The 25,753-nt window shown below is 42.4% G+C and overlaps 1 protein-coding gene across 1 annotated transcript in view; it reads left to right on the top strand.

Annotated features, from left to right (window-relative positions):
- The window catches only part of STAB1 (stabilin 1), a 168,349-nt gene that overhangs the window by 23,504 nt on the left and 119,092 nt on the right, over positions 1-25,753 (top strand). The window contains exons 10-14 of the mRNA XM_015420864.1: positions 2,376-2,506; positions 5,806-5,933; positions 7,764-7,858; positions 9,531-9,653; positions 10,425-10,445. Coding sequence (XP_015276350.1) covers positions 2,376-2,506; positions 5,806-5,933; positions 7,764-7,858; positions 9,531-9,653; positions 10,425-10,445 — 498 coding nt within the window. The remainder of the gene's footprint in view (positions 1-2,375; positions 2,507-5,805; positions 5,934-7,763; positions 7,859-9,530; positions 9,654-10,424; positions 10,446-25,753) is intronic.

Below are 25,753 nucleotides of genomic sequence, written 5' to 3'. Positions count from 1 at the left end.
GCAAAAATTCTACTGGCATTCAAGTTGTGAGCCAGTAATTTGACTCCGGCATCGATTAGTTTGCTCTGGAGCCCTCCTTCCTGAGCTAAGACGAACATCGCTTCACCTCGAGCCCTGCAATAAGGCACTCCGGGGCTAAAATAGCAGGTTGCTGGAGTGGAGCAGCTGAAAGAGAGACCCTCGCTGGAGGGAAGAGTGTCTGTATTGCGGGGCTTTCCCTTTTGAAATCAAGCCGTGGCGAGGCTTCACTCACCCTTCACTCGGCTGCCGCCAAGCCTGCTTCCCTCATGTGGCGCTTCTCCCCACCTGGCCACACGCCAGGCCCTGGAGGCCTGGCTTCACACTGCGGTGGTGGGGAGGGACATTTTCGGAGGGATCCCTCGCTCACAGTTTTAATGCCAGGAGCTCACAAAGTAGGATTTTTGCTCATAAGACTCCACAGCTTAGAGGGAGCATTGGTCAGGAGCCTGTCTCAGGATTTAGGTGGGGAGACTCTCTTGCCAGGTGCCCTCCCCTTCAAGTTAAAGCCATCTACATCCCCAAAAGGGCATTGTACTGGAAACTGAGGCAACATGGAAGTGCATTTGACTTCAGCCAATGAGTCAATGCAAGGAGAGGCGTGAGCGGCGGTGGCGAAGGCCCTCCCTCGGGGAAGCTCTTTTGCTGAACCCAGCGCATGGGGTGGGGGGCGCCGGAAGGGATCCTCGCCTACGGTGCAAAATAAGCTGAGGCCGGCCCTGAATTTGATGTATTTGGAATAAGCAACAAGAAAATAGCAACTGTATAGTAGATGGGTGACTACTTTTTAAAGAAAATTCCAGATGATTATTAAATGAATTTCAGTACTCATCTGCCTTAGAAAAACATGCCTAAAGTACACAGAGTGTCCTTGGAACTGAATGTGGCTGTGTAAAAGTAGTTTAATGGTGCTTCTGTATAATGGAATTAAATGCCTTGATATTATTTAGCAGAGCATTTAGCAGTTGATTCAAATTTTCAGAACATGTATTTAAGTAATGGGGATATAATCAGAAATTGCTCCCCCATATAGTTCATGGCTTTAGATGCAAACTGAAGTAAGAAGAAATTCTCACAAAGAATGAGCAATATAGTAGAGAACCGTGAGGTCCAGTCAGGTGACAGCAGCTGGAGCCAGCAGAGTATCCTGGAAGGGCTCCAGCAAAGACCACCCCAAAGAAGGTGCCCCAAGGAAAGTGCTTTCTGGGGAAATGACAGGCACAGGTTCAGGGGTGTATAGAATGGATCCTGTGCAAGCTAGAGACATCAAAGTAGCAGGGGACCTCCCCCAGATGCTCCTGTACATGCCCGCCAAGTTCCGCCACCCCTGTTGCTTTGAAGTTTGGTAAACATTTAGATTGCACAGAGACAGCCTGTCTGAAAATGTATCCGTTTATAGACGGCCTCGAACCGCCACAGATAGCTTGAAAGTTCATGGAAAGTTCATGCCAATCAACCTGCCACAAACTTCACTTTGTGAACCACAAACCGGCCAAAATTCATCATGACCGTTCGTTCAGAGTTCAAGTCCAAATCAGAAGGCAGAGCGGTATTCCAGGGTGAACAGGCTGATTCAGAGTTTTGGGGCTCTTCCTGCACATCAGAGGTGGCTCACGCCTCCTGTGGCAGTGTTAGGTGCCTTGTTGCCTCCTCCTCTGAGTCTTTGGTGTCTCTGGCTGATGAGGAAGGGTCCATACTCTGGTCCATGATGAGAACAAGCTCTCACCACTCAGACTGTAGACAGTGCTTTTTTAAACTGCCCAACTAATTTCCTCATCTGGAGTTAGAGCACCATGTGCTAGAGCAGGGGTGTCAAACATGCGGTCCAGGGGCCAGATCAGGCCCCCGGAGGGCTTTTATCAGGCCCGCAGTGGAACTGGCTGTCTTCTGCTTTTTATTCTAGTACTGCTGCTACTGCGTCATCGTAGGTTTGCAGCTTACAGATACATACCTGAACAGCATACTCAAGATTGCAACAGCACAGACATTTTGATGCAATAATTCAAAGCAAGAGGTGTCAGTTATCAGACACTATTAAATAAACAAAATATTGCAAGAGTGCTAATGTTTTAAGCATGTTTTTATTTTAAGTTAAAAAAAAACCTTTGTGTTTGTGTCCTCTATAAAGTTTATATCTCTGCTACCTGACATTACATTTTATGACACACATGGCCGGGCCCAACAAGGTCTCATTTATGCCAGATACAGCCCTCATAACAAATGAGTTTGACACCCCTGTGCTAGAGTACTGCAGATGCATAAACTGCATAAGAATGAGGGATGCTGAACCATGTTAAATCCTCCCCCAAAACTCTCTGATGGACACAATTTAGGTAACCTGCTTTTTCTTTCTTCAGTCAGTGTGTGTGTGTAAACCAGGAATGACTGCTTTAAATGCTGCACTGGGCTGCACATCTACCGATCAATGTCGGCAGTACCACTGTGATAGGAATGCGAGGTGTGAAGTAGGTCCTGATGAGACTATCAGGTAAGCTGCTGAGGCAACATGAATCAAATCTTTTCTATAGTGAAACTGCTAGCTCATAATACTGGAATACAAAGTAAATTGGACTCTGCATTTGGAAAGTGGGGTTCCTCACCACTGCTACCTATGGTACAGACCGAGAATTTGTACCACAACTGTACCAGTTTTATAGTATATTATGCATTGTCTTATCCATCCTTTAAGGCATCTAGGGAGTGGCTCAGCCTCCTAAAAGCCTATGAGATAGGCTGAAAGAAAGTGGCTTGGCCACCCAGTAATATCCATAGCAGGTACTAGAACTCAGGTCTCCTGTCTGTCTAGGCATCGTACTTGTTGTGTACTAATGGCGAATGCGCACACGGTCGCCTTTCCATGTGACCATGCGAACGAGTCTAACTTTGCATCCCTAGACAATAGAAGAAGAGGATCCTAGAACCAGCCTATCGGCTCACCCGGATCCTCAAGGGAACCTATGGTTGCAGTTACTTTGGATATAATCCTATCACGAGTGTGGGTGTGAGTGTTGGGTGTGGTTTGTGTGTGTATTTGAAGTGGCCTCGGGCCAGCTACTGTATCTCAAGTTGTCCTAACTCTTAAGTAAAGTATGAGCTGAAATCACTACACTATGCTTTGGTCTCAGTAATTTATAGTACTGTACATCTGCAATGTATTGTACTAGTAAGGTTTTAATAAACTGTATTGCTGTACTGGAATGCCAAAAAATTAGGGAGTTAGCTTTGAATCAAGATGTTTACAAAACCAATTATGACAGACCCCTAACGCTTCCCGACTCCCAAAACTATTTTTAGTTCTCCATAGTGACTGAGCTGCTCTTCAGTAGCACATATTTTTTCTTTATTTTATAAGCTTTAACTATCCCACCCTGTCATAGATATTAGTTTAGGTATATGACCCAGCACAGAAACTAGAGGGAATATAGGAGTTGTCTTGTTTTAAAATACCCTCATAAAATGGCATGTGAGGCAAAATTAACTTTCAAAAAGAGAGGAAAGATTTTATTAAATCGGCAAGGAATACATCCATCCATCCATCCATCCATGCGTGTGTGTGTGTATATATATATATGTATGTATGTATATGAAATCAAGGTTTATAGATGCTGAAGGTAAACTTTCTATTATATACAGATTTGAATTCTTAGAATACACAAGAGAGTGTTGTGGCTTAATTTCAGAGTTTCAAGATCTTTGCAATGAGGGGTGTTTTGCTTATTATATATTTCAGCTGTTACACAGAATCTTAAATATACTTTCTTAGAGAATAGCATTGACTGTGTTGATGAAAACTACCTCAACTGCAGAATCTCTGCTGATGAATCCCAGTATGATCCATCCTAACCAACAGCTTCCCACACCCAAGGACTCTCTGTTGTGGCTTCCGTCTGGTATAATGGTCTGCCTGATGAGATCAGGAAGGCTCCCATAATTTTATCATCCACAGAATATGTAAAATAGAATTGTTCATGAGGGTTCTTTTAAAAGTAAATAGGGCTGTAGTACTTTTTAGGCAATTTTATTGCATTGCTTATTATTTTAGGCAATGTTATTGCATTGCTCATTATATTGTTTCAAATTTCAGGGTAGACTATAAATGAAGCTAATAAATCAGTCAATACTGTAAAATGTTAACATCCCCTGTATAGTTGTGGGGTGAAGGCAGCAGCTCCACCCCAGCCTCAGAAGCCTCTCCAAAAGCCAGCAGGGAAACTGGGTCTTTCAAATATCTACCAGTCACTCAGTTGGGCAGCGGGGGAGCAGGGAGTAGGGCAGGGACATACTGAGGCAACTCGCTCCTTCAAGACCTAACCTGAGGTCCACAGAGGTTAGACTGTGGTCAGATCACCATTGGATGGGATTGTCAACGGGGGGGGGGGTGGAGATCTCCGGCTATTACAACTGAACTCGAGACAATAGAGGTAAGTTCCCGTGGAGAAAATGTCTGCTCTGGAGGGGAGACTGTATGACATTCTAACTTGCTGAGGTCCCCCACCAAGCCCGTCACCCCCAGGCTCGACCCACAAAATCTCCAGGTATTTCTCAACCCAGAGCTGGCAATGCTGCCACTGGAGCAGCCTGGTCTTTTAACTTTTGACCCACCAGGCAACTGATTAATGGGGTGGGAATGGTGGAGGCAGTGAGGGGTGGCATCTTTCTTGGCCCAGATGAGGCCAAACCTAAGGGAGGGCCTTCTTGGTTGTGTTTGGAGGTAGCCCATGGCCCTTTGTAGGAGCCCCTTCTCCTATGTGGGGCAGTGGCCAGGGCAAAGCCTGTGCAGGCTGCAAGGTTGCCTTCAAAAGTGAGAGGGAGCAAGCCTATGGGGACATGCTGGACCTGTTGGAGAAGCAACGCCCTGCTTAGAGTCTAGTTACTGTAAATACTGCTGAAAGAGTGGTTTAGTCCACTTGAACTTTAGGGGGAGCTGTGGAGCATTCCCTAGTGTTTAGGGTTTATTGAATGTTTTCTCTTTCTCTGCTGTGTAGTAGTAGTGGTTTGTGTTAGTGCTTGTGCTCTGGAGGCCTCTCTGTTGCATTAGTGGCCTGCAGTCAGTTATTGCCTTTTTCTAAAATCCTGTTGCAGTAAATTCATTGAAAGCAAACTCCAAAGTGTGGATTGGATTATTTCCTGAACTCTGCCAACAGGACCTTCTCTATTGAGCTGTGTAGGAGGAAGCCCAGGGAGAGAGGGAGAGGACCAGGGTGCTTGTCTCATCCCTCCCCCCCTCTCACTTCTGAGGTTGGTGGCGCCAAGTGGACCATGATGGTAGAATGAGTGTGGGTGGGGCTGACGCCCACCCCTCCCACGTATTTATAATACATAATGTACTAAGAGGTATAAATTCAGGCTGATTTCGCACTAGAGCTGCCTCGCTGTTGCACCGCCATTTGCCCCGGTTCTATTGGTCAATTTCACACCCGAAGCTGCGCGGCTGATTTTGACCCGCGGCTTCACCCGATTTCCCCCACAGTTTGGTGATCCTGTTTTTTGAGGATCAACTAAACTGCGGAGGAAATTGGGCGAAGCCACGGGTCAAAATCAGCCGCACGGCTTCGGGTGTGAAATTGACCAATAGAACCGGGGCAAATGGTGACGCAACAGCAAGGCAGCTGTAGTGCGCAATCAGCCTCAGTTAACTCAGTTTTCCGTTATCCACCTTATGCCATATCCTGTGTATACTTGGCACTCTCAGAGATGAAAGTTGCTATCAGATCTTTGTGACTTGGTTGCTGTCACAGTTGGCAAGTAAAACCAATAATTTTCAGAATTTTTCTTCTTATTGGTTAGCTGTGTCTGCAAAGAAGGTGAGATTGGAGATGGCAGGAGCTGCTACAAAACACTCATTCATGAGATTTCTGAGCGGAATATACGGGGAAGAACGCTCGGCAGACTAAACACCGCAAAGTCAATGTTTGGTAACTCCCAATAGAATTTATTTGATTAAGCATCTGGAACGAAGAGTAGTATTGCAAGAGAGTAATTAAAATTTCAACTTGCCCCAGGTTTGTTTCACCAGTTTTGTAATGTGAGTAATAAAAGGCCTTAGAACTGATGTGAAAGTGATTGTCAGGAAGCTGGCAAATCTCTGTCAGAGTTGCCTGTGTTCACTCCCTGCATGGCAGCTGTATGGACTATTAAATGTAATCAGAGGTCATTTCGGGGGGGATCGCGGGAGATCGCAGTTCCCCCAGGTGAGGTGCAAGGGGGCGGGGTACATGACGAAGCCCCACCCCCTGCTTCCGGCCGCCCCACTTCCGGCCCTCATTCAGCCAGGAGGAGGCAGGAGAAGAGGGAGGGTAAGTTGCTTCCTCACTGCCTCTCCCCACCCCTGCCTGCCTGGGGCCAGGGAGGGCCTTGGCGGGGCTTCCTTGCACTCCCTCCGGCCTTGCAGGTCCACCACCAGGCCCCTCATGGGGCTCGGCAGTGGAGCTGCAAGGCCGGCGGCGGCCGGGACCATTGGGGGCGGGGTGTGTGGCCTTATGACACACTTCCGGTGATGTCAGGGGGTGTGGCATATGCTAATGAGTTATGCCAATTAGTTCCCCTAGCTCTTTTCCTACTAAATGACCCCTGAATGTAATTGTCCATTACGTTCCCCCCTTCCCACTGCTTGTCAGTTTGCTGCAAACTTGGCTGCTTTAGGAAAGGGAAAAGGCAGGGCTTTTTTTGTGTGATGGTACTTACCAGTACGGGGTACTGGCACTTTTTTGTGAGGAGGGTTTCACAAGTCCCAGTCACTGAGAACCAGCTGGCGCCATTCAGCCAGAGAAAGAGAGAGTGGACACTGGGATGGCCTAGTGGGAATCTACAGGAGGCTATACAAAGGGAAATTGGTGGAAACTGGCACAACCGTATATGTGAGCTCCGACACATTTTTTAACAATAGCAAGCACTGGGAAAGGACATGTGGGTAAAACCCCCTCAAAAAAAAAATCTTGCTGTTTAACCATTTCTGGTGACATAGTGTATAGAATAAACTTTTTTTTTCTTTAAAAAGGCATTCTTTTGCCCCAAGCAAGATATATCCATCTCCTTTTTTTGTCCATTTGGCTACCAGCTGTATCCAAGCCAAGAGGAGACGCCTGTCACTTCCCGTGCTGCTGATTTCTGGGACTGAGCTGAACCCCTGTGGTTCATCACTGCCCTTCTCATTGTGCCACACCAAGCAATCTGTTGGGTTACTTGACCTGGAGAAACAGCCCTAGGAAAGTAATAGATCCATGACCATCCCTGGGCAAATGGTAGGAGTATCTAGAGGGGCGGGGGAAGGATCACAAGCACTGTCTACATTCCCAGCATTCATGTGGTCTGTTGAATTCTGGGTCTGTATTGGGCCTTCAGACATACAGCTTTCCCAGCAGGAATGACAACCAGTGTTCCCTCTAAGCTGAGTTAGTGTGAGCTAGCTCATAGTTTTTTAGCCTCCGGCTCACACATTTTTGTCTTCGCTCAGGAAGAAGGGCTCCAGAACAAACCAATTTATGCATTAGCCAAATCGCTCACTCACAACTTTAATGCCAACAGCTCACAAAGTAGAATTTTTGCTCACAAGACTCCACAGCTTAGAGGGAACATTGATGACAACCCAGCTGTGCACGTGTAGGCTGTTATGCAGACATTCAGCCTAACGTGTCGGCTGGGAAGTGGGACAGCACATCTGATCAGACGCCACCCCTGCACATATGTATTGTGATATCTTCTGTACAGGACCTGCTTTGAAATATCTTTTGTTTGTCTTTTAATAGATATGGGTTGTTCATTATTGCTGGGAAAATATGGGCCTTTCACAGTCCTTGTGCCATCCTCTGGTCATATTCGGGAGAGTTCTCAGCACTTCGAGGTAAATGCCCGTGCCTCTTTCCAGACAAGAATGTCATGGCCCTGATCCTCCTGACATTTGATTTGCATTTTGGAAGGTGTTGCGTCCTCCCTTGGTCCTCGGTGTAGCGCCCCCTGTAGCCGTGTTCTCGGGGTCTTGGTCGGGCTCTGGCGGGACGGGCGGCCCTGGAAGCGGTCAGCTCCAAAAAGGGAGAGGGAGTGAGGGGCCTCAGACAGACAGAGGACAGGGTTAAGTGCACCCGGAGCGTCCCTCTGCCAGCATGCTGTGAATGTCTTTTCCACTCTCTTTCCAATCTTGCGTTTCTCTCTCTCTGCATCTCCCTCTGTTTCACAGCGTACTCCTCCTCCCCGGCCCCTTCTCCACCCTGCCTTTTATTTCCCCACCTCGCTCCCGGGACCGCCCATCCGCCCTCCGGCTTGGGCCACGCCCCCTTTATCTACTGGGACACCGGTGGGGCGTCTCCGGGGTGGATATTGGTACGCCGCCACTGCTCTGCAGCTGCTCCCGCCATTCTGTGTCCGTTCTCGGTTCGTCGGCCCCGTTGCCATCATCTCGTTCTTTTTCCCGGGGGCTGCTCCGCGGACCCCGGTCTTGCCCCCTGGCTCGGCCGGTGTGGCGTACTGCAGGTGAGGTCACCGCTCCCATCTCCCTTGCCGGATCGTCGTGCTCTCCCCTTCCTGGTAAGGCATATGGTGAGGGTCTTGTGGGGTTCGTTGGGGGCCCCACGGCCTGCAACGTCTGGAGTGGGACAGAAGTGGGGGGGGAGGCCACCAGTGATTGTTCCTCAGGAGCGCTGATGTCTCTGGTCTCTTCACTGGTTCCCTATATTGTGAGGGTTGTTATAAACAATTAAATGGGACTTTGCACTACATATGCATATGAAAGTCACAAATACCCTTCCTTAAAAATAACTTAAATGTTTACTGTCTGATATTGCTAGGTTTATTGTGAATTGTAAGACATAAAGCATAGCATATACTCTTAAAATGCCTCAATAATATTTCAAGGCAGGTTGCTATTTATTCTTCAAAGAATGAGGCAGATCTTTTGGCACACTGTAAGGAATTCTCTATTATAGCCTTCAAATGGCACCTGAAGAAAAGCAATATTTTGAAAGCAAAATAATGTTTGTAAGACACAAAAGGGCAGTTCCTTTGAGACATCAAAATGAAATATACAAAGATTTTACAGTACTGTAATACTCATTGCGTTGCATGAATAATGCATTTAAATAATCAATGGGTATTTAAATTATGCCTCACTGAACAATTTGTAAAATTTACAATATTATATATTTCTATAGGCTGCTGTTAAAGAGAGTACAAAGGGGAAATATTGCAATAAATCAACAAGCATTTACATGAGTTTTGGCAGGAAGGCACTGAGTACTAGGCAGGGTGCTCCCAATCTTCTAAAAAGCTCAGGCAATCTTCTCCATGGCCAGCCTGGGGCAGCCCATTGCCCAGTGTGTGACTGTATGCTGTCATAAAAAGCCTTCTTCTGATGGGAGAGGCATCAAATGGAAACTTTTGATCCAATCGAATGCCTTGTTGATGTGTTATCTAGCAGGATATACTATTTGTATTTTGGAATTGCAAATACTTGTTATAAAAGATACTGTGAATCCATGTGAACACTTTTGCTTTTTGGTGTTTAATTCATCTCCACCAAGGCTACAGCTGCAAGCAGTTTATGCAGAATGCACGTAATTCCTGGACAGCATTTGCTAGAGGATATGGTCAAAACAAAGATCCTGTGGACGTTGTCTGGACATCAAGTGATCTTCAGTGATCAGGTAAAATAACATGATTTTTATTTTAGATATTAGATTGAATTTCTGGCAATGGGGCTATAGGTTCGTTTTTATACTGTTGTCTCTTGTTCTTTTTCCAGTGTATTGTTTTCAGGATCATAAACATGAGATGCTCACTGTTTCCTCAAAGTGCAGCCTGATATTTTGTTTCACTTTTCTGCTTCTTCTTGAGGATTCAGCCCAAAGCTTTTCACTGTTCCCTTTGCTTTTTGTTTATGTACAATATTACAATATCTTGCAATACATATTAATAATAAACATGTAATCTTTCCTTGAAAATCACCTATTCCATCCTGTTGCTCTTCTGTCATGTTGCTGTCTTTTTCTGTGTTGATTTAGACAGAGCTATATGCTAAGGTAGATCATCTGAACCAAGGGTGGCCCGAACAAGCAAGTGTACAGCCATTTCAAATCGAGTTAATTGCCTTTGGGTCAGTGCTATTGGGAAGCTGTTTGTTTTCTGTTTCCCCACAGCATTACAGTACATTTGTGTACCTCCTGAGGTTTCTCCAGTTTTTCTCTGATCTTTCTCAAACCTAGGGTCGCCAGTCCCCAGGTCCTGGAGGAGGTTCCCCTGGTTTTCGGGGCTTCTGCCCAATGCCAGCCAGCTGGCTGGAGGGGGAAACCCCAGCCCCAAACAGCAACATTACTGTGCAACGTCCCCGACATGATGTCACCCAGGAGTGATATAATCATGTCACGGGCATTGTGCGGTGACGCTCTGGTTTGAGGGCAAAACTCTATGGTTTGAAGCCAGTTTTACCATGGAGTTTTGTCCAAAAACCAGAGCACAACACAACCAACGCGATGACGTCACTTCTGGGTGACATAATTGTGTCGGGGACATCCCAGAAATCCCCCCACTGACGTGATGAGAGGACCTGGCAACCCTACTCAAACCTTCTTTGATTCAAAGTTTTGGGAAAGATTGCAGTAAAAGCCTGGATGGTTGCTGTGTGTATAAGCCATTTCCTCCCCCTGCCATGGGGGGGGGGCCCTGCTTTTAATTTTTTAAAAAAAGTGGTAATTGAGTATCATGATGTTGATATAATGGCATACCAATACCTTCTCTGAATTCCCAGCCTTTGTTTTTTAATCAAGCGTAAGTGTTTAGCCCCTTTTATTATAGAGATATAAGGAGAAAGGTGTATCTCTGCAATGGCAGAGACTAAGAGACTTCCTTTTAAAAAAATGAAAGCTGAGAATTTAGAGAACCTGGTATAACACTTTATCAGTATATATAACTATCTTCAGTTGTTGATTTTTTTAAAAAATGGGGAAAGCCCTAGTGGTCCAAGGGAAAGAAGATGGCAGTTGCTGGGGGACTGAGTGGGGGAGCTGTGGGGAAACCTGTGGGGAAACCTGTCACTTGGAAGCCCTGTGCTGTATCAGCAGCCAAACCAGCGCCAGCAACAGGGGTTACCACACAAGCCCACCCCTGTGTGGAGACTACCACATGCTGTCCACTGAGCCAGTCCATACGTTCACGCACCAACCATCAAATGCAGAGAAATGGGTACTTACATCACAAATGTATATATAGGTAGATTTAAGGAATCTTGTTATTCTCTCAGTCCATTCCTTTAGCAGATTTCCCCAACACCCTTACATCTATGCATTGTACTATGATTTCCCTTTTGCTTAGTCCCAAAACAGAGCTTAGGGCTGATTTCGCACTAGAGCTACCTCGATGTTGCGCCATCATTTGCCCCGATACTATTGGTCAATTTCACACCCAAAGCTGCGGGGCTGCATTTTGATTCGTGGCTTCGCCCGATTTCCCCCGCAGTTTCGTGATCCTGTTTTTTGAGGATCAAGAAACTGCGGAGGAAATCGGGCAAAGCCACGGGTCAAATGCAGCCCCGTGGCTTTGGGTGTGAAATTGACCAATAGTAGCGGGGCAAACGGCGCAACATTGAGGCAGCTCTAGTGTGAAATCAGCCTTTGAACTTTAAAAAAAGTCTAAATTATAAATCTTCCTCAACAAATGTAAAGAAATAGCTGCCAACACCAACTGTTGAAACTTTACACAGATAAAAAAGTAAGATGTCCGATCAACCCCACACCCCCAAAAATCACCTAGGTTCTTTGGGACCCTTGCTCTGCTGTTAATCATGTGTTCTGTGTCCATGCTGACACCACCATTTTGGATTAAGCGTTGAAAACAACGTAAGTGACAGCACCATCATAATTTTTGAAAATACCTTTTATTTTTCTTGCAAAATTAAACTTGCTCTTCTAAAGCCCGACTACAGATCTCTGTTTTATGGATTAAAGAATATTCTCTGTATATAGCAATTATGTAGTGGATTTTTGCAGTTAGGGGCCAGCCTCCAGGGAATCCCCTGGAATTACAGTTTACCACCAGACTACAAAGATGAGTTCCCCAGCAGAAAATGGATGCTTTGGAGGCTAGACTTTATGGCATTGTACCCCTCTGAAGTTTCTGTCCTCCCCAGGCTCCATCCCCAAATCTCCGGGAGTTTTCCAAGCTTGATCTGGCAACCCTACTATCCTGTCCCCCACTGGTGGCCAGAGGGACCTGACAACACTAGTATAGATTTCAATTGATTCTACAGAAAATTCTGGGACCTGGAATACTGTGAGGGGTCCAGAGATTTCTAAAAGAATTCTTAGCATTTCAAACTACAATGGGGTGTGTGTGTGTGGAATGGAGCGTAAAGAGTTAATAGTAAATATAGCTTTTGGTTTTCATTACTAGATTTCATACTACTTTTGTCCTCTTTGTATTCTGTACCTCTGCCACTTCACGTAACTGACTATAGGACCTCGGTATTTCCTCTTGGGATTTCCTGGAATTGACTTTATGCTCAGGACTTTGATATATGCTGGGTATTCTAGAGCAGGGCCGGCTCGCTCACTAGGCGCTCGTTTAGAGCGCGCCGACCCTTAGGGGCGCCAAACTGGCACCCGCCCCCCCCCAAAGAGCCCCTCACAAGAGCTGGAGGAGCCAAAACGACCTCACGCTTATGATGTTCGAGCGGCAACGCAGCTCTATGCGAGAGGTGGAATTTGCCCATAGGAGATCAAGACCGCCACCCCAGAGCCCAGGGAGCGAGGGGGGAACTTTTGTGCCCTCCAGCGGCGGCGGCCATAAGTTTTTATAGAGCCCCTCACTAGAGCTGCTGGAGCAGCTAGTGCTAGTGCTGATGTTCCAGCAGCAACGCAAGAGGTGGAATTTGCACATAGGAGGTCAAAGCTGCCACCCCGGGGCCCAGAGAGCTGGGGGAACCTTTCACACCCTCCGCGCGCGGCTATAACTTTTTAAAGAGCCCCTCATGAGCACTGGAGGAGCCAAAACGAGGGTCGAGGTCCACTCGGGGCCTCCTCAGCATCACAGGAGGCAGGGAGAGAGAGGGGGTGGGGTCTCGAGTGCCCGCCCTCCCGGCCTGGTCGGCGTCCAGCGGGCTCCCTCCCCTGCCCTTTCGAAGGCCGCGGCGCTCTCCCCTCCCTCTCGCCAATGTCTGACGACCTCTTGGCAATGTCCCCCACAGGTCGCCCACCAGCCACCCAGGGCTCTCCCTCCTTTCCGCCGCTTGTTGAGTTACTCCTACAGTTGGAGAAAGCCCCAGGAAAGGAAAGTGCAGGACACGCTGCTGAAGTACCCGGACAGGAGACAGCCACCCATCCAAAGAGCGCCGCCCCCGCCGTCACGACCACTGCCGCCATCACCGCCAGTGTTCCCTGTAAGCTGAACTAGCTCACAGCTTTTTAGCCTCCGGCACACACCTTTTTGTCTAGGCTCAGGAAGGAGGGCTCCAGAGCAAACTAACTTATGCAGCAGCCAAACTGCTCGCTCAGAACTTTAATGCCAGCAGCTCACAAAGTAGAATTTTTGCTCCATGGCAAAATTTAGAGTGAGTATTGCAAGCATCCCCCTCCCCTCCCCTCCCCTCCCCTCCCTCCACGTCTTTCCAAGAAAGTCTCAGCTCCGTTCTGGGGCTAACCGGGTTGTCCTACCATCCGGATAATTGGAAATGGAGGTAATGATTGAAAGCCCGACCTGCCGGCTTTTATTCTTTTAAAAAACTGCCCACATCCCCACGCTGCGCTGCAACCAAGCCTGAAGCGAGGCGGCCAGATAGGCAGCCCCAACGGGTCCAATCGGAGCTTCGGCTTTCTCCAGCCATCCAATCCTTTGCCTCAGGAGGCGGCGACGCCAGTGAGGTTCGGCTGTGAACGGCGCTCATCTCTACACCAACCTGCAAACATCCATCTGGGGAGCGGACTCAGTGGAGGTTTTGGGAAAGGGAGTTGTATGTAGGGGAGAAAATGCCCTTCCGCCGCCTGTTAAGCACACATGCACCGGGCTTCCGGTCGGGGGAAAATGGCAATTTGACGCACCTTGTAAAAGCGCAGGGTGGACGGCGGTTCTTTCTGACAGTTTGGGCTAGTTCTGGCCCAACGCAGCATCCCCCCAGGCAGGGGGATTGACTAGCAAGCATCGAGACCCAAGTGAGAGTTGAGATTGGTATGATTAAGTCTCGGAGCCCTTGGTTCAGATGCAATCCCCCCTGAAGCTATTAAAGCGTGCCCAGAATGGTGGGCTCCCTTTTTGGCAGCTCTTTTTACCACTATAGATAGGTCAGGAGTAATGCCTGAAGCGTGGTTGAATGCTGTAGTAGTGCCAATTTTTAAAAAAGGTAACTTTGAGTTGCCTAGTAACTATAGGCCGATTAGTCTTCTTTCAAAGTTGGGAAAACTATACGCAAGACATCTTGCGATTAAGCTCAATGCCTGGGTCATTGAACAGCGAATATTGGGATGTGAACAAGCTGGTTTTTGTCAGGGGAAGTCCACCTTAGACCATTGTATAGTCTTAAGCCACTTAGTGAACAAATACCGTAAAGGGAAGGGAAGCAGGCTTTTTGCTACCTTCCTTGATCTGAAGGGTGCCTTTGACTCTGTGTCCAGAGAGCTCCTATGGAAGAAACTATTGAAGGCAGGGATGGATCTAAGACTGTTACATTTGATTAGGAATCTCTACACCGGTACAACTTGCCAAATCAGAGGTTCTAGAGAAGGTATCTTAACCCCAAAAATTATAAGTAATATTGGGGTTAAACAGGGTTGTATCTTAGCTCCGCTTCTTTTCAATTTGTTTCTTAATGATTTGTCTGTTTGTTTGGAAGACTCTCTGGGCTATAGTCACTGTCCAGTTCTGGGTGGACGAACTGTCCCCTTGCTTTTATATGCTGATGATGCGGTCATTCTTTCCCGCTCCGAAGTAGGGATGAAAAAATTGTTAGTAAGCTTCCTGGATTATTGTGCTCATAATGGACTCTCAGTGAATTTTGGAAAATCTAAAGTTATGGCCTTTGGGGGACCCTGGGAGCTTTAAATACCTGGGAGTGAATTTTCATCACAATTTTAGTTGGGCAACACACAGAACAGAGGCAATTAAAATGGCAAATTGCTGTGTGCTTGCACTTACACGGTTTTATTATACTAAGGGCAATCAGTACTTGCCAGCAGCTATTAAAGTGTTTGTACACCAAACTATTGCTAAGCTCCTCTATGGTATCCCTATTTGGATTACAGCCTTTAACAAGGCAGTTGAACAACTGCAATCCAAATTTCTGAGGAAAATTCTGGTGTTGCCTTTGTGCATCTCCTACGCTGCCATTTGTTTGGAGCTTAATCAGAGAAGGCTGGAGACAAAGGCGTGGATCATCACCTTTAGATTCTGGCTGCGTTTGCATTTTAGATGCACTCATAATAGCCTCGTTGCCTATATGTTGAAAGATTCACATCCCTCTGCCTGGCTCTTGGCTATTGAAAAGAAAATTAATTATATTGGCTTTAATCATTTTAACAGAGCCGGAGGTTTTTACTCTGCTTAAGCAGAGACTTATTGATATAGAACTGCAAGAGCTCAGAGCTCTTGCTTCCGGTAGGTGCTCCTCAGTTAGATGGGCCTATCCACTCTCTGGTGCTCCACCACAATATTTTTTCTCCCTGATATCACCACAATTGTGCAGAGCATTTCATGCTAGCACAGTTCAATGTTCTCCCCTCTGCCATTCTTGAGGGGAGATTTAAGAAAATCCCTTATGCAATTAGATATTGCGGATGCAATAAGAGAGAAATAGAAACAGTTGAGCATGTACTTTTACGCTGTAACTTGCTAAATGACATTCGAGCAAAATTTCTGGAAGTCCCCCTTAGCAAGGTAGCATGCCAACCAGACGGAAGCAAGCTACACTACCTCCTTACTTCCCGGGATTCGGAGATTATTGAATTGACTGCCAAATTCTTTTATGTTCTTATAAAATGGAAAAATGTCCCTGATCATTCTAATTGAGTTCAATGAGTTTGTATAATTTAATTCAAGGTTCTGCGGTTGGGCAAAATTTTATCTTGCTATAATTTTGAGCTTATATAAATAAGCATACCTTGTAATGCTTTTAGAAGTTATTTATTTTCCACAAATTTTATAGGATTGTTTTACCCCAATGGCAACTGTTTAATATTTTATGCCAATAAAAGGTATTTGTTGTTGTTGTTGTTGAGACCCAAGTGAGAGTTGAGATTGGTATGATGAAGTCTCGGAGGGGGCTTATATCACACTTTGATCCCCTCTCCTGAAGCGGGTGAAGCGAGCAGCACTAAAAGAGCAAGCCGAGCTGTGAATACAGCATAAAGTCATAATTTCCTGACTTCCTAAGAAAGAAAAGTCGGAGGAGAAAGTTGAATAAGTGGAGAGCAGTAATGAACTTTACGAAAGTAATCCAATAATTTCGGAAAACTAATTTTTTTTAAAAGACTTAAAACTAAGAAGTAAATACTTTGTTTAACATTCCTGTGGTGAAAAAACTGATAAGCGAGTGAGTTGGAGATCGAAACTAATGAGAAGTATCGCGAGACTTGTTGAGCAGAGCTGCATTAATTAAAGTCCTCCCGGAAGTGTCGTGTGTACCAAAGAGAAGAAGGAGACAGAGGAAACTTCGGAGGACTGCCAGGAAACCGGAAGAAGATCGGAGAGGGTAAGAGCACACAGGAGGAGTGCTTAAAGCGACGGACAGGAAGGCAAAAGAACATTGGGGGAGCATTTGAATTGACGGACAGGAAGTGGAAGGCTAAAAAGACCTACTCTAGTCAAGAAAACCATAGGGGAAAAAGCCTGACATTTTGTGGAGGACTAAAATTTAAAAAGTATTTTTTATGGCTGAAGATCGATAATTAAGAAGGAAAAAGGTGCCGATTTGACTAAAGGTACAAAGGAGAGTGAGGCTATACTTAAGAATTTTGATTTAAAATTGGCAAGTTTTAAATAAGTACTAAAAATGGATTTAAGACAGAGACAGAGGGCGGCTTCCTTATCAAGCCCGAAGATGTCCAAAAAAGAAAAACAAGAGTGGCAAGCAGCAATGGAAGCCATGGAGAAGAGGATGATGGAAGCTATTCAAGGACTGGGGAAACAGGTGGAAAAACAGTTGGAAAATCTGGAAGAAATCCAAGAGAAGAATGTGGCCAAAATGAAGGAGTTAGTGGTTTCAGAGGTGGCTGAATTCAAAAAGGAAGTCACAGAAATAAAAAAAAGAAGTTAAAGAAATTAAGAAGGAAGTCCAAGAGTTAACTCAGAAGTCTACGGAAGGAGAGCAAAAATCACAAGAAATGGGCAGTAAAGTGGAAGCAGTAATACAAGAAAACCGCAGATTGGACTCAATGATGGAATATAGAGCAATGCAAACTCATCTGAGGTTGAGAGGTATTGAAGAAAAAGAAGATGAAAACATCAGTGCTGTAGTAATGAAAGCATTAGCAGAATACTTGGAAGAAGGAGAAGATATGGACCCCGCTTGTGATTTAATATATAGGGTGAATTCAGCATATGCGCAAAAAAGAAATTTGCCAAGAGATGTGATTGTGCAACTAGTAACAAGACAAATGAAAGAAGATATATTTAAAAAGCAATTTACTGCACCATTGGAAATTGATGGAAAGAAGATAATAATAATGAAGGAACTACCAAGAACAATTATACAAGACAGGAAGAAATTTAAAAGACTGACTGATAAATTTAAGCAAAAAAACATAAGATTCAGATGGGAGATACCGCTAGGATTGAGTTTAAGTTACAATACATTAAGACAAACAATCAAAACAACAGAGCAAATGTTCCGATTTTTGGCAGATAACTCCAAGGAGTTTGGAGATAAATAAATTAAACCAACATGGATTACAAATTTATATCTTGGAATATAGATGGACTTAATTCGCCTAACAAAAGAAAATTAGTAATACATTGGCTAGAAAAACAAAAATGCAATATAATCTGTCTCCAAGAAACACATATCAAAAAACAAGATTTTAAATATTTGATCAATAAAAAGTTAGGAGAAGAATTTTATTCATTGGTGACGAAAAAGAACAATGGAACTGTGATTTATGTTAAAAAAGAACTTGAACCCAAAGAAAATTTTAAAGATAAAGAAGGTCGGTATATTGGAGTGGAAGTAACAATTCATCAGAAAAAAATGCTAGTTATTAACGTATATGCGCCTAATGGTGCAAAGGAGAAATTTTTTAAAGACTTGACACAAGAATTGGACCAGTTGACTTATGAGCAAATGGTTTTGGCAGGAGACTTCAATGGGACTGTTAATAACAATTTGGATAGAAAAACCAAGAAAGCGAATGAAAAAGTGGGGAAACTCCCTAAGATTTTTTTTAAACTGGTCGAACAAGAAAAACTGGAAGATGTGTGGAGAAAATGGAACCCTAAAGTTAGAGACTTTACATTTTATTCAAACAGACACAGTTCTTTTTCTAGGATTGATATGATATGGATGACAGGAGATATGGCATTAAAAACACAAAAAAATGAAATTTTGCTGAAAAGCAATTCGGATCATAACCCAATAATGTGGGCATCAAAAGAGAGAAAAAAACAATTTCAATGGAGACTGAATGAAGACTTATTAGATAAGCAAAAAATAGTAGAGACAATAAGTAAGGAGAGACAGAACTTTTTCCAGATGAATTTAAACCAGGGAACAAAAATTCAAATTGTGTGGGATGCATATAAAGCAGTAATGAGAGGACTTCTTATATCTTTAAACAGCAAAGAGAAAAAAGAGAAAATGCAACAACAGGATAGTATCGCTGAGAAAATTCAACGAAAGGAAAAGGAATTAAAGAAAAGACCCGGAAAAAAGAAATTAATTAAAGAGATCCAAATATTACAAGAACAATTGAATGCGTTAATGAATCAAGAAATCTACTGGAACCTAAAGAAGTTGCAACAAAAATCATTTGAAGGGGCAAACAAGCCAGGAAAATATGTGGCGTGGCAATTGAAAAAGAGAAGAGAGAGGAAAATAATAAATAAAATAATAGAAGAAGATAAAGAAATTGTGGACAATAATGGAATTAAAAGAGCATTTTTAAATACTATGCAAAGTTATTCCAGGAGAAGAATGTGGACTTAGAGAAAACTAAAAAGTATTTGGACAAAATTGAGATGCCGAAGTTGGATGAAGAGGTAAAGAAAATGTTAAACAACCCCATACAGAAAGAAGAGGTCTACAGTGCAATAGAAGATGCAAGATTGGGAGAGGCTCCAGGACCAGATGGATTTACAGTAAAATATTATAAAAAGCTAAAGATGGAGCTAGCCCCAATTTTGGAACTTTTGTCGAATGAAATAAGTAAAACAAAATTAATACCAGAATCGTGGAAAGAAGCAAATATATCACTAATTCCAAAAGAAGGGCAAGACTTAACAAATGTGAAGAATTACAGACCGATTTCTCTCTTGAATAATGATTACAAACTGTTTGCAAAAGTGATTTCGGAAAGGTTGAAGATATATCTGAAGGACGCCATTAAGGAAGAACAAGCTGGCTTTTTACCAAATAGACAAATAAAAGACAATTTAAGAATGGTGATTGATGCAATTGAGTATTACGATAAGCATCCAGAAAAAGAAGTCGGTTTCTTTTTTGTTGACGCAGAAAAAGCATTTGACAATTTAAACTGGAATTTTATGTTTCAGGTGATTGAGAAGATGGATGTTGGAGAATCATTTATGATCATAATTAAGGCGATCTATTCGGAGCAAAAGGCAACACTAAACGTTAACACAGAGTTGACAGAACATTTTAAAGTGCAAAAAGGAACTAGACAAGGATGTCCATTATCACCATTGTTATTTATATGGATGTTAGAAGTACTGTTTGACAGAATAAGAGAAGATAAAGAAATTAAAGGACTCAATAATAGAGGTTTTACTTATAAATACAGAGCATTTGCAGACAATGTTATGTTTTTGGTGAAAGAACCTACAAGAAATGTACCACTGCTTATGGAAAAAATAAAAGAATTTGAAGATTTAGCAGGATTTTATGTAAATAAGAACAAATCGAAATTGATGTGCAAAAATATCACGGCGGTAAAACAAGAAGAATTACAAAAGTTAATACAATGCGAAGTAGTAAGAAAAATCAAATATTTGGGTATCGAATTGACAATGAAAAATATAGACCTTTTAAAAAATAATTATGAAAAGTTATGGTCACAAATCCAGCAAGACACTTTAAACCTGTCATTACTGGGAAGAATATCAGTAGTTAAGATGAATGTTTTACCGCGTATGATGTTTTTATTTCAAACTATCCCAATAGTGAAAGATTCAAAAGTCTTGAACTTATGGCAGAAAGAAATATCAAAATTTGTGTGGGCTGGGAAAAAACCCAGGATCAAGATGAAGATTTTATATGATGCAAAAGAGACGGATTCCAATTACCTAATTTTAGACTTTATCATGACGCGGTATGCTTAACTTGGTTGGAACAATGGATTAATTTGGATAATAAGAAACTTTTGGCTCTTGAAGGGCACGATCGTAAATTTGGATGGTATACCTATGGTATGGGAAGACAAAAATGGACAATTTCTTTAAACATCACTATATCAGAAGAACATTGTTTGACACCTGGTCAAAGTATAGAAGGTTTTTTTCTGAGGAGAGGCCACTGTGGATAGTTCCAGCAGAAGTAGTCAAGCCATACTCAAATTTTAAAGGAGAAGACTGGATACAATATGGAGATATTTTGAAAAAGGAGGGGAAGAGTTTTGGAATAAAAGAAAGAGGAGAAATAGAGTTTGAGTATGATTGGCTGTATTATACACAGATTTATGACTTGTATAAAACAGATAAAAAAGAGTTTGGGTTTAGGGGAAAAAATAATGAGATTGAATCTTTGTGGCTTGAAAAAGGCAGAAAGATGATTTCTAAAATATATAAAGTATTGTTGTTTTTAAAACAATGTATTAGGATATGATACATATAGTCCAATATAATTCATAATTTCACAAAAAATCAACCATCCTCCCCTCCCCCCCCCAATTCGGCTTCCCACAGTGCTCCACCCTCCTGTACAATTCTTAGTTCTTTTTTTCTTCTTCTTCTTTAATTCAAAATGGCCAAAGGTAACTTAATTCTCTCTATGTTATTCATACAGTTTTATCTAATCTTTAATAACTCTCAACTTCAATAATTGTCAAAGCTAAACAATCCGTCCCTTACATCCCAGTTCTTCTCCAAATAGTCTTTAAGATCTTTCAAGTCTGCAAAAAAGTCCTCTGCTTCTAAATTATTTAATTTCCTCATCATTTTGTCCATTTCAACCATAAACAGTAATTTTTTAATCCAGTCTCCAACTTCAGGTACTTTGTCTTGTTTCCAATATTGAGCGTACATCATTCTTGCTGTTGTGATCATATACCACGTCAATGTCCTCTTTGCCACATTAACTTCCTCTATTTTTAGTCCCAAAAGTAGTATTTCCAGTTCTTTCTTAAAATTGTATTTTACAATTTTTTCCATTTCTGCATGAATCTCAGCCCAATAACTTTTTGCTTTCTCATAAGTCCACCACATGTGATAAAACGAACCCTCTACTTTTTTACATTTCCAGCATTTACTTGACATATTACTGTTCATGTTAGCAATCTTTTTTGGTGTCATATACCATCTCTGTACATCATCTTATAACAATTTTCTTTTAAATTATTACATGTTGATATTTTCATTTTTCCATAAAAATTCCCAAGATGACATCATTATTTCTTTATTCATGTTAACTGCCCATTTTATCATTTGCTCTTTAACCGTCTCATCCTCAGTATACCATTTCAATAGAATCTTATACATTTTTGAGATTAGCTTTTTCCCTCCCTCCATCCATTCTTTCTCCATATCATTATATGTCTGTCTAAACCCAAAGGTTTTCTTGTCTTTTTTGAACAGGTCATTGATTTGTCTATATTGAAACCAGCCATATTTAAGCGCCAAATCTTCTTCCATTTTCATTTCAAATGTTTTGCCAGCTACTTTCAGCATATCTTTATACTGTACCCATTCCTCCCCTTTATATGCTGAAAATGGTTTAATAACTTCCGCCGGTACTATCCAGAGAGGTCTCTCATCCGAGAAAAACCTTTTATATTTTGTCCACGTGTCAAACAAGACTTTTCTAATAACATGATGTTTAAAAAACCCATCCATTTTCACTTTTTCATACCATAAATAGGCATGCCAACCGGATTTACAATCGTGTCCCTCTAATGCCAAAAGTTCCATATTGTCTAACATAATCCATTGTTGTAACCACGCTAAACAAACCCCATCATGATATAATCTTAAATTAGGTAGTTGAAAACCACCTCTTTCCTTTGAATCACACAAAATCTTAATTTTAATCCTTGGTTTTCTCCCGGCCCACACAAATTTAGAAATTTCTCTTTGCCACATGTTAAAAACCTTCGAATCTCTTACTATTGGAATTGTCTGAAATAAGAACATAAAGCACGGTGGCTTCTGGTCGGGGGGGGGGGAAATGGTGATTTGACGCATCTTGTAATTGCTCAAGGTGACGGGGGCTCCAGAAAGCAGTTTGGGCAAGATAAATGGCCCAACGCAGCTTCTCCCAGGCAGGGGGGAGACAGGCAAGCAGCAAGACCCAAGGGGGAGTTGAGATTGGAGAGATTTGAGTCTCGGAGGAGTCTCGGATTTCTCTTTGATCTCCTTCCGTGAAGCGGGCATTGCAATCAGCACTAAAGGAGCTTACCGTGCTGTGTATACAGCATAAAATCGCCATCCCTGATCTCATTAACAGAAGGGGAAAAGAGTGGAATGAAAAGAAACAGCGCGAAACCAGTGTAAACAAAGAAGGTAATGAAAACCAATTTATCTAACCGGAGGTGATTGATAAACGCATGTTGAAATAACCGGAGAAGAGACTATAAATTTTCTGATCAATAGTGTGAACTGGCATGGTCGAAAAGTGGACAGTTTAAAGCAAAATTGAAAAGAAAGATTAATGTTTTGCATTCCTGAGGTTGTGTGGAGATAAGAAAAAGAGACTTGTCTATGAAATCGCGAGACTGGGAGAGCTGAACCCCGGAAGTGATGAATCAGTGAACCATAGAGGAGCTGGGAACGATCGTGGAAAGCTGGTTAGAAGTTTGGAAGAAAGGCCGGAAGTACAACGGGGGACAGGATAAGCAGACGGACCACATTGTGAAACAGAAAGTAGCCGAGGGAACAGTTCTAAGAGGCGGACAGGAAAAGCAACAGAAGAGCCTTCTCTATAATCAAAAACCATAGAGCTCTTGCACCCGACATCTTTGGGAGGACTTAAATTGTTATTTTCAGGCCGAAAAGAAGGAAAAACAGCTTGCAAATGTGGTGATTCAGCTAGTTGGTGAAAGATCTACCGGTTGATGACAGTTTGGAAGCGGAAAAAGAGAGTCGAATTTGAGGCCATCGGAGAACGAAACGGGAGCGAGGGGCAAGAACCGGAAGTGGAGCAACTTACAAATCTGCCTAGCAACAATGAAGTGGAACAACTTACAAGTCTGCCTAGCAACAACGAAGAGGTCTGCCTATTGGAGGAGGAGGAAAGAGGGATTTTAAAGAAAGTGGAGGCTCAAACTAAGGACTGAATTAGTAGATACAAAAGCAAGAATTTTAAAAGAAAAATTAAACAAAAGATTGGACTGTAAAATTCCTATTCTTGAAAAAGGAAAAAAGAAGAAAATATTGGATTATTGAACTAAAGGTGATTTAAGGTGGAGTTAAGGCAGAGGCAAAGGGCATCGTCGTTTTCGACACCAAGAATGGCCAAATCCAAAGATAAAGATCTACAGGTGGCTATGGACGCAATGGAGAAGAGGATGATGGAGGCAATTCAAGACCTAGGTAAACAGATGCAAGTAATTCAAGGAAACGTGGTCTCAGTTAAAGAACTGATGGTGTCTGAAGTGGCAAAGATTAAAAAGGAAGTTGGAGAAATTAAAAAAGAGTTTCAAGCTGTTTCACAAAAGTCTGCAGAAATAGATCAGAAAATTCAAGATGTAAATGCAAAAGTTGAAACAGTGGTAAAAGAAAGTAAAAGAACAGAAACAATGGGAGAGTATAGAGCAACGCAGAATTACCTAAGATTCAGAGGAATTGAAGAACAATTGAATGAAGACAGGGACAAAGTAATTTAATCTATTGCTGAATATCTTAAAGAAAAGGTGGAAGAGATTGATTATCATTTCGATCTGGTCTATAGAGTGAACTCAACCTATGCACAACAAAAGAATCTGCCAAGGGATGTTATCGTGCAATTTTTAACCAAAAGGATGAGAGAAATCATATTCAAAAAGCAATTTGCTGAGCCTTTGGAAATTGATGGGGAAAAGATAATTATAATGAAAGAACTACCAAGAGCAATAATGCAGGACAGGAGAAATTTTAAAAAGCTTACAGACAAACTGAAACAAAAAAATATACGATTCAGATGGGAAATACCACAAGGTTTGAGCTCTGAATTCCAAGGGCAAAGACAGATGGTAAAGACACCATCGGACATGTTGAGGTTCTTACATGATAACGATAATGAATTTGGAGATAAGTAAGAAGATACGAAGATGGAGTACAAATTTGTATCTTGGAGTGTAAATGGACTGAATTCACCCAATAAGAGAAAAATTATAAGACATTGGCTGGAAAAACAAAAATGTAATATAATCTGTTTGCAAGTGACTCATATTAGAAAACAAAATTCTAAGTATTTGGTAGCTAAAAGGTTCGGAGAAGAATTTTATTCCTTGGCAGACACAAAAAAGAAAGGGACAGTGACATATATTAAAAAAGAATATGAACCAAAAGAGATATTTAAAGACAAAGAAGGAAGATATATTGCAGTAGAAATGAATATGCACCAAAAAAAAGACTTTGATCGTTAACACATATGCACCAAATGGGGCCAAAGAGAAATTTTTTGAAGATTTGACGAAGGAATTGGATCAGGTGACTCATGAACACATCGTTCTTTTGGGAGATCTGAATGGAACAATTAACAACAAACTAGACAGAAGTACAAAGAGACCAGACGAGAGAATAGGGAAACTCCCTAAATCTTTTTTTGAACTCATTAAGCAAGAGAAATTAGAAGATGTTTGGCGAAAATGGAACCCTATGGCGAAGGACTTTACATTTTATTCAAATAGACATGAATCTTTCTCAAGAATTGATATGATATGGGCTACTAGCGAGTTGACATTAAAGACTAAAAAGGTGGAAATTTTACCTAAAATTAACTCGGACCATAACCCAATTTTGTGGATTACAAAGGAGGGATGGAAGAAGCCAAGATGGAGGATAAATAAAGACCTACTGGACAAGCAAGAGACAATTGATCTGATTAAGAAAGAAACTACTCAATTCTTTGAAACAAACAGGACTGCAGATATTGGTATCCAGATGGTATGGGATGCTTACAAAGCAGTAATGAGAGGGTTACTGATATCACTTAACAGTAGAGAAAAGAAAAAGAAATTGGAACAGCAGAGAAAAATTACGGAAAAAATTAAGGAAAAAGAAAGCGAGTTGAAGAAAAGACGGGGAAAGAAGAGAATAATCAAAGAAATTCATTTATTGGAGGAACAGCTAAACGTGATTTGGAACCAAGAGATGTATTGGAATCTGAAAAAATTGCAACAAAAATCCTTTGAAGGGGCGAATAAGCCTGGAAAATATCTGGCATGGCAGCTAAAAAAAAGGA

This window comes from Gekko japonicus, unplaced genomic scaffold (genome assembly GCF_001447785.1).
Source record: "Gekko japonicus isolate JY-2015 unplaced genomic scaffold, Gekko_japonicus_V1.1 scaffold2264, whole genome shotgun sequence".
Lineage (NCBI taxonomy): Eukaryota > Metazoa > Chordata > Lepidosauria > Squamata > Gekkonidae > Gekko > Gekko japonicus.
This window is presented reverse-complemented; position numbering and strand designations above follow the sequence as displayed.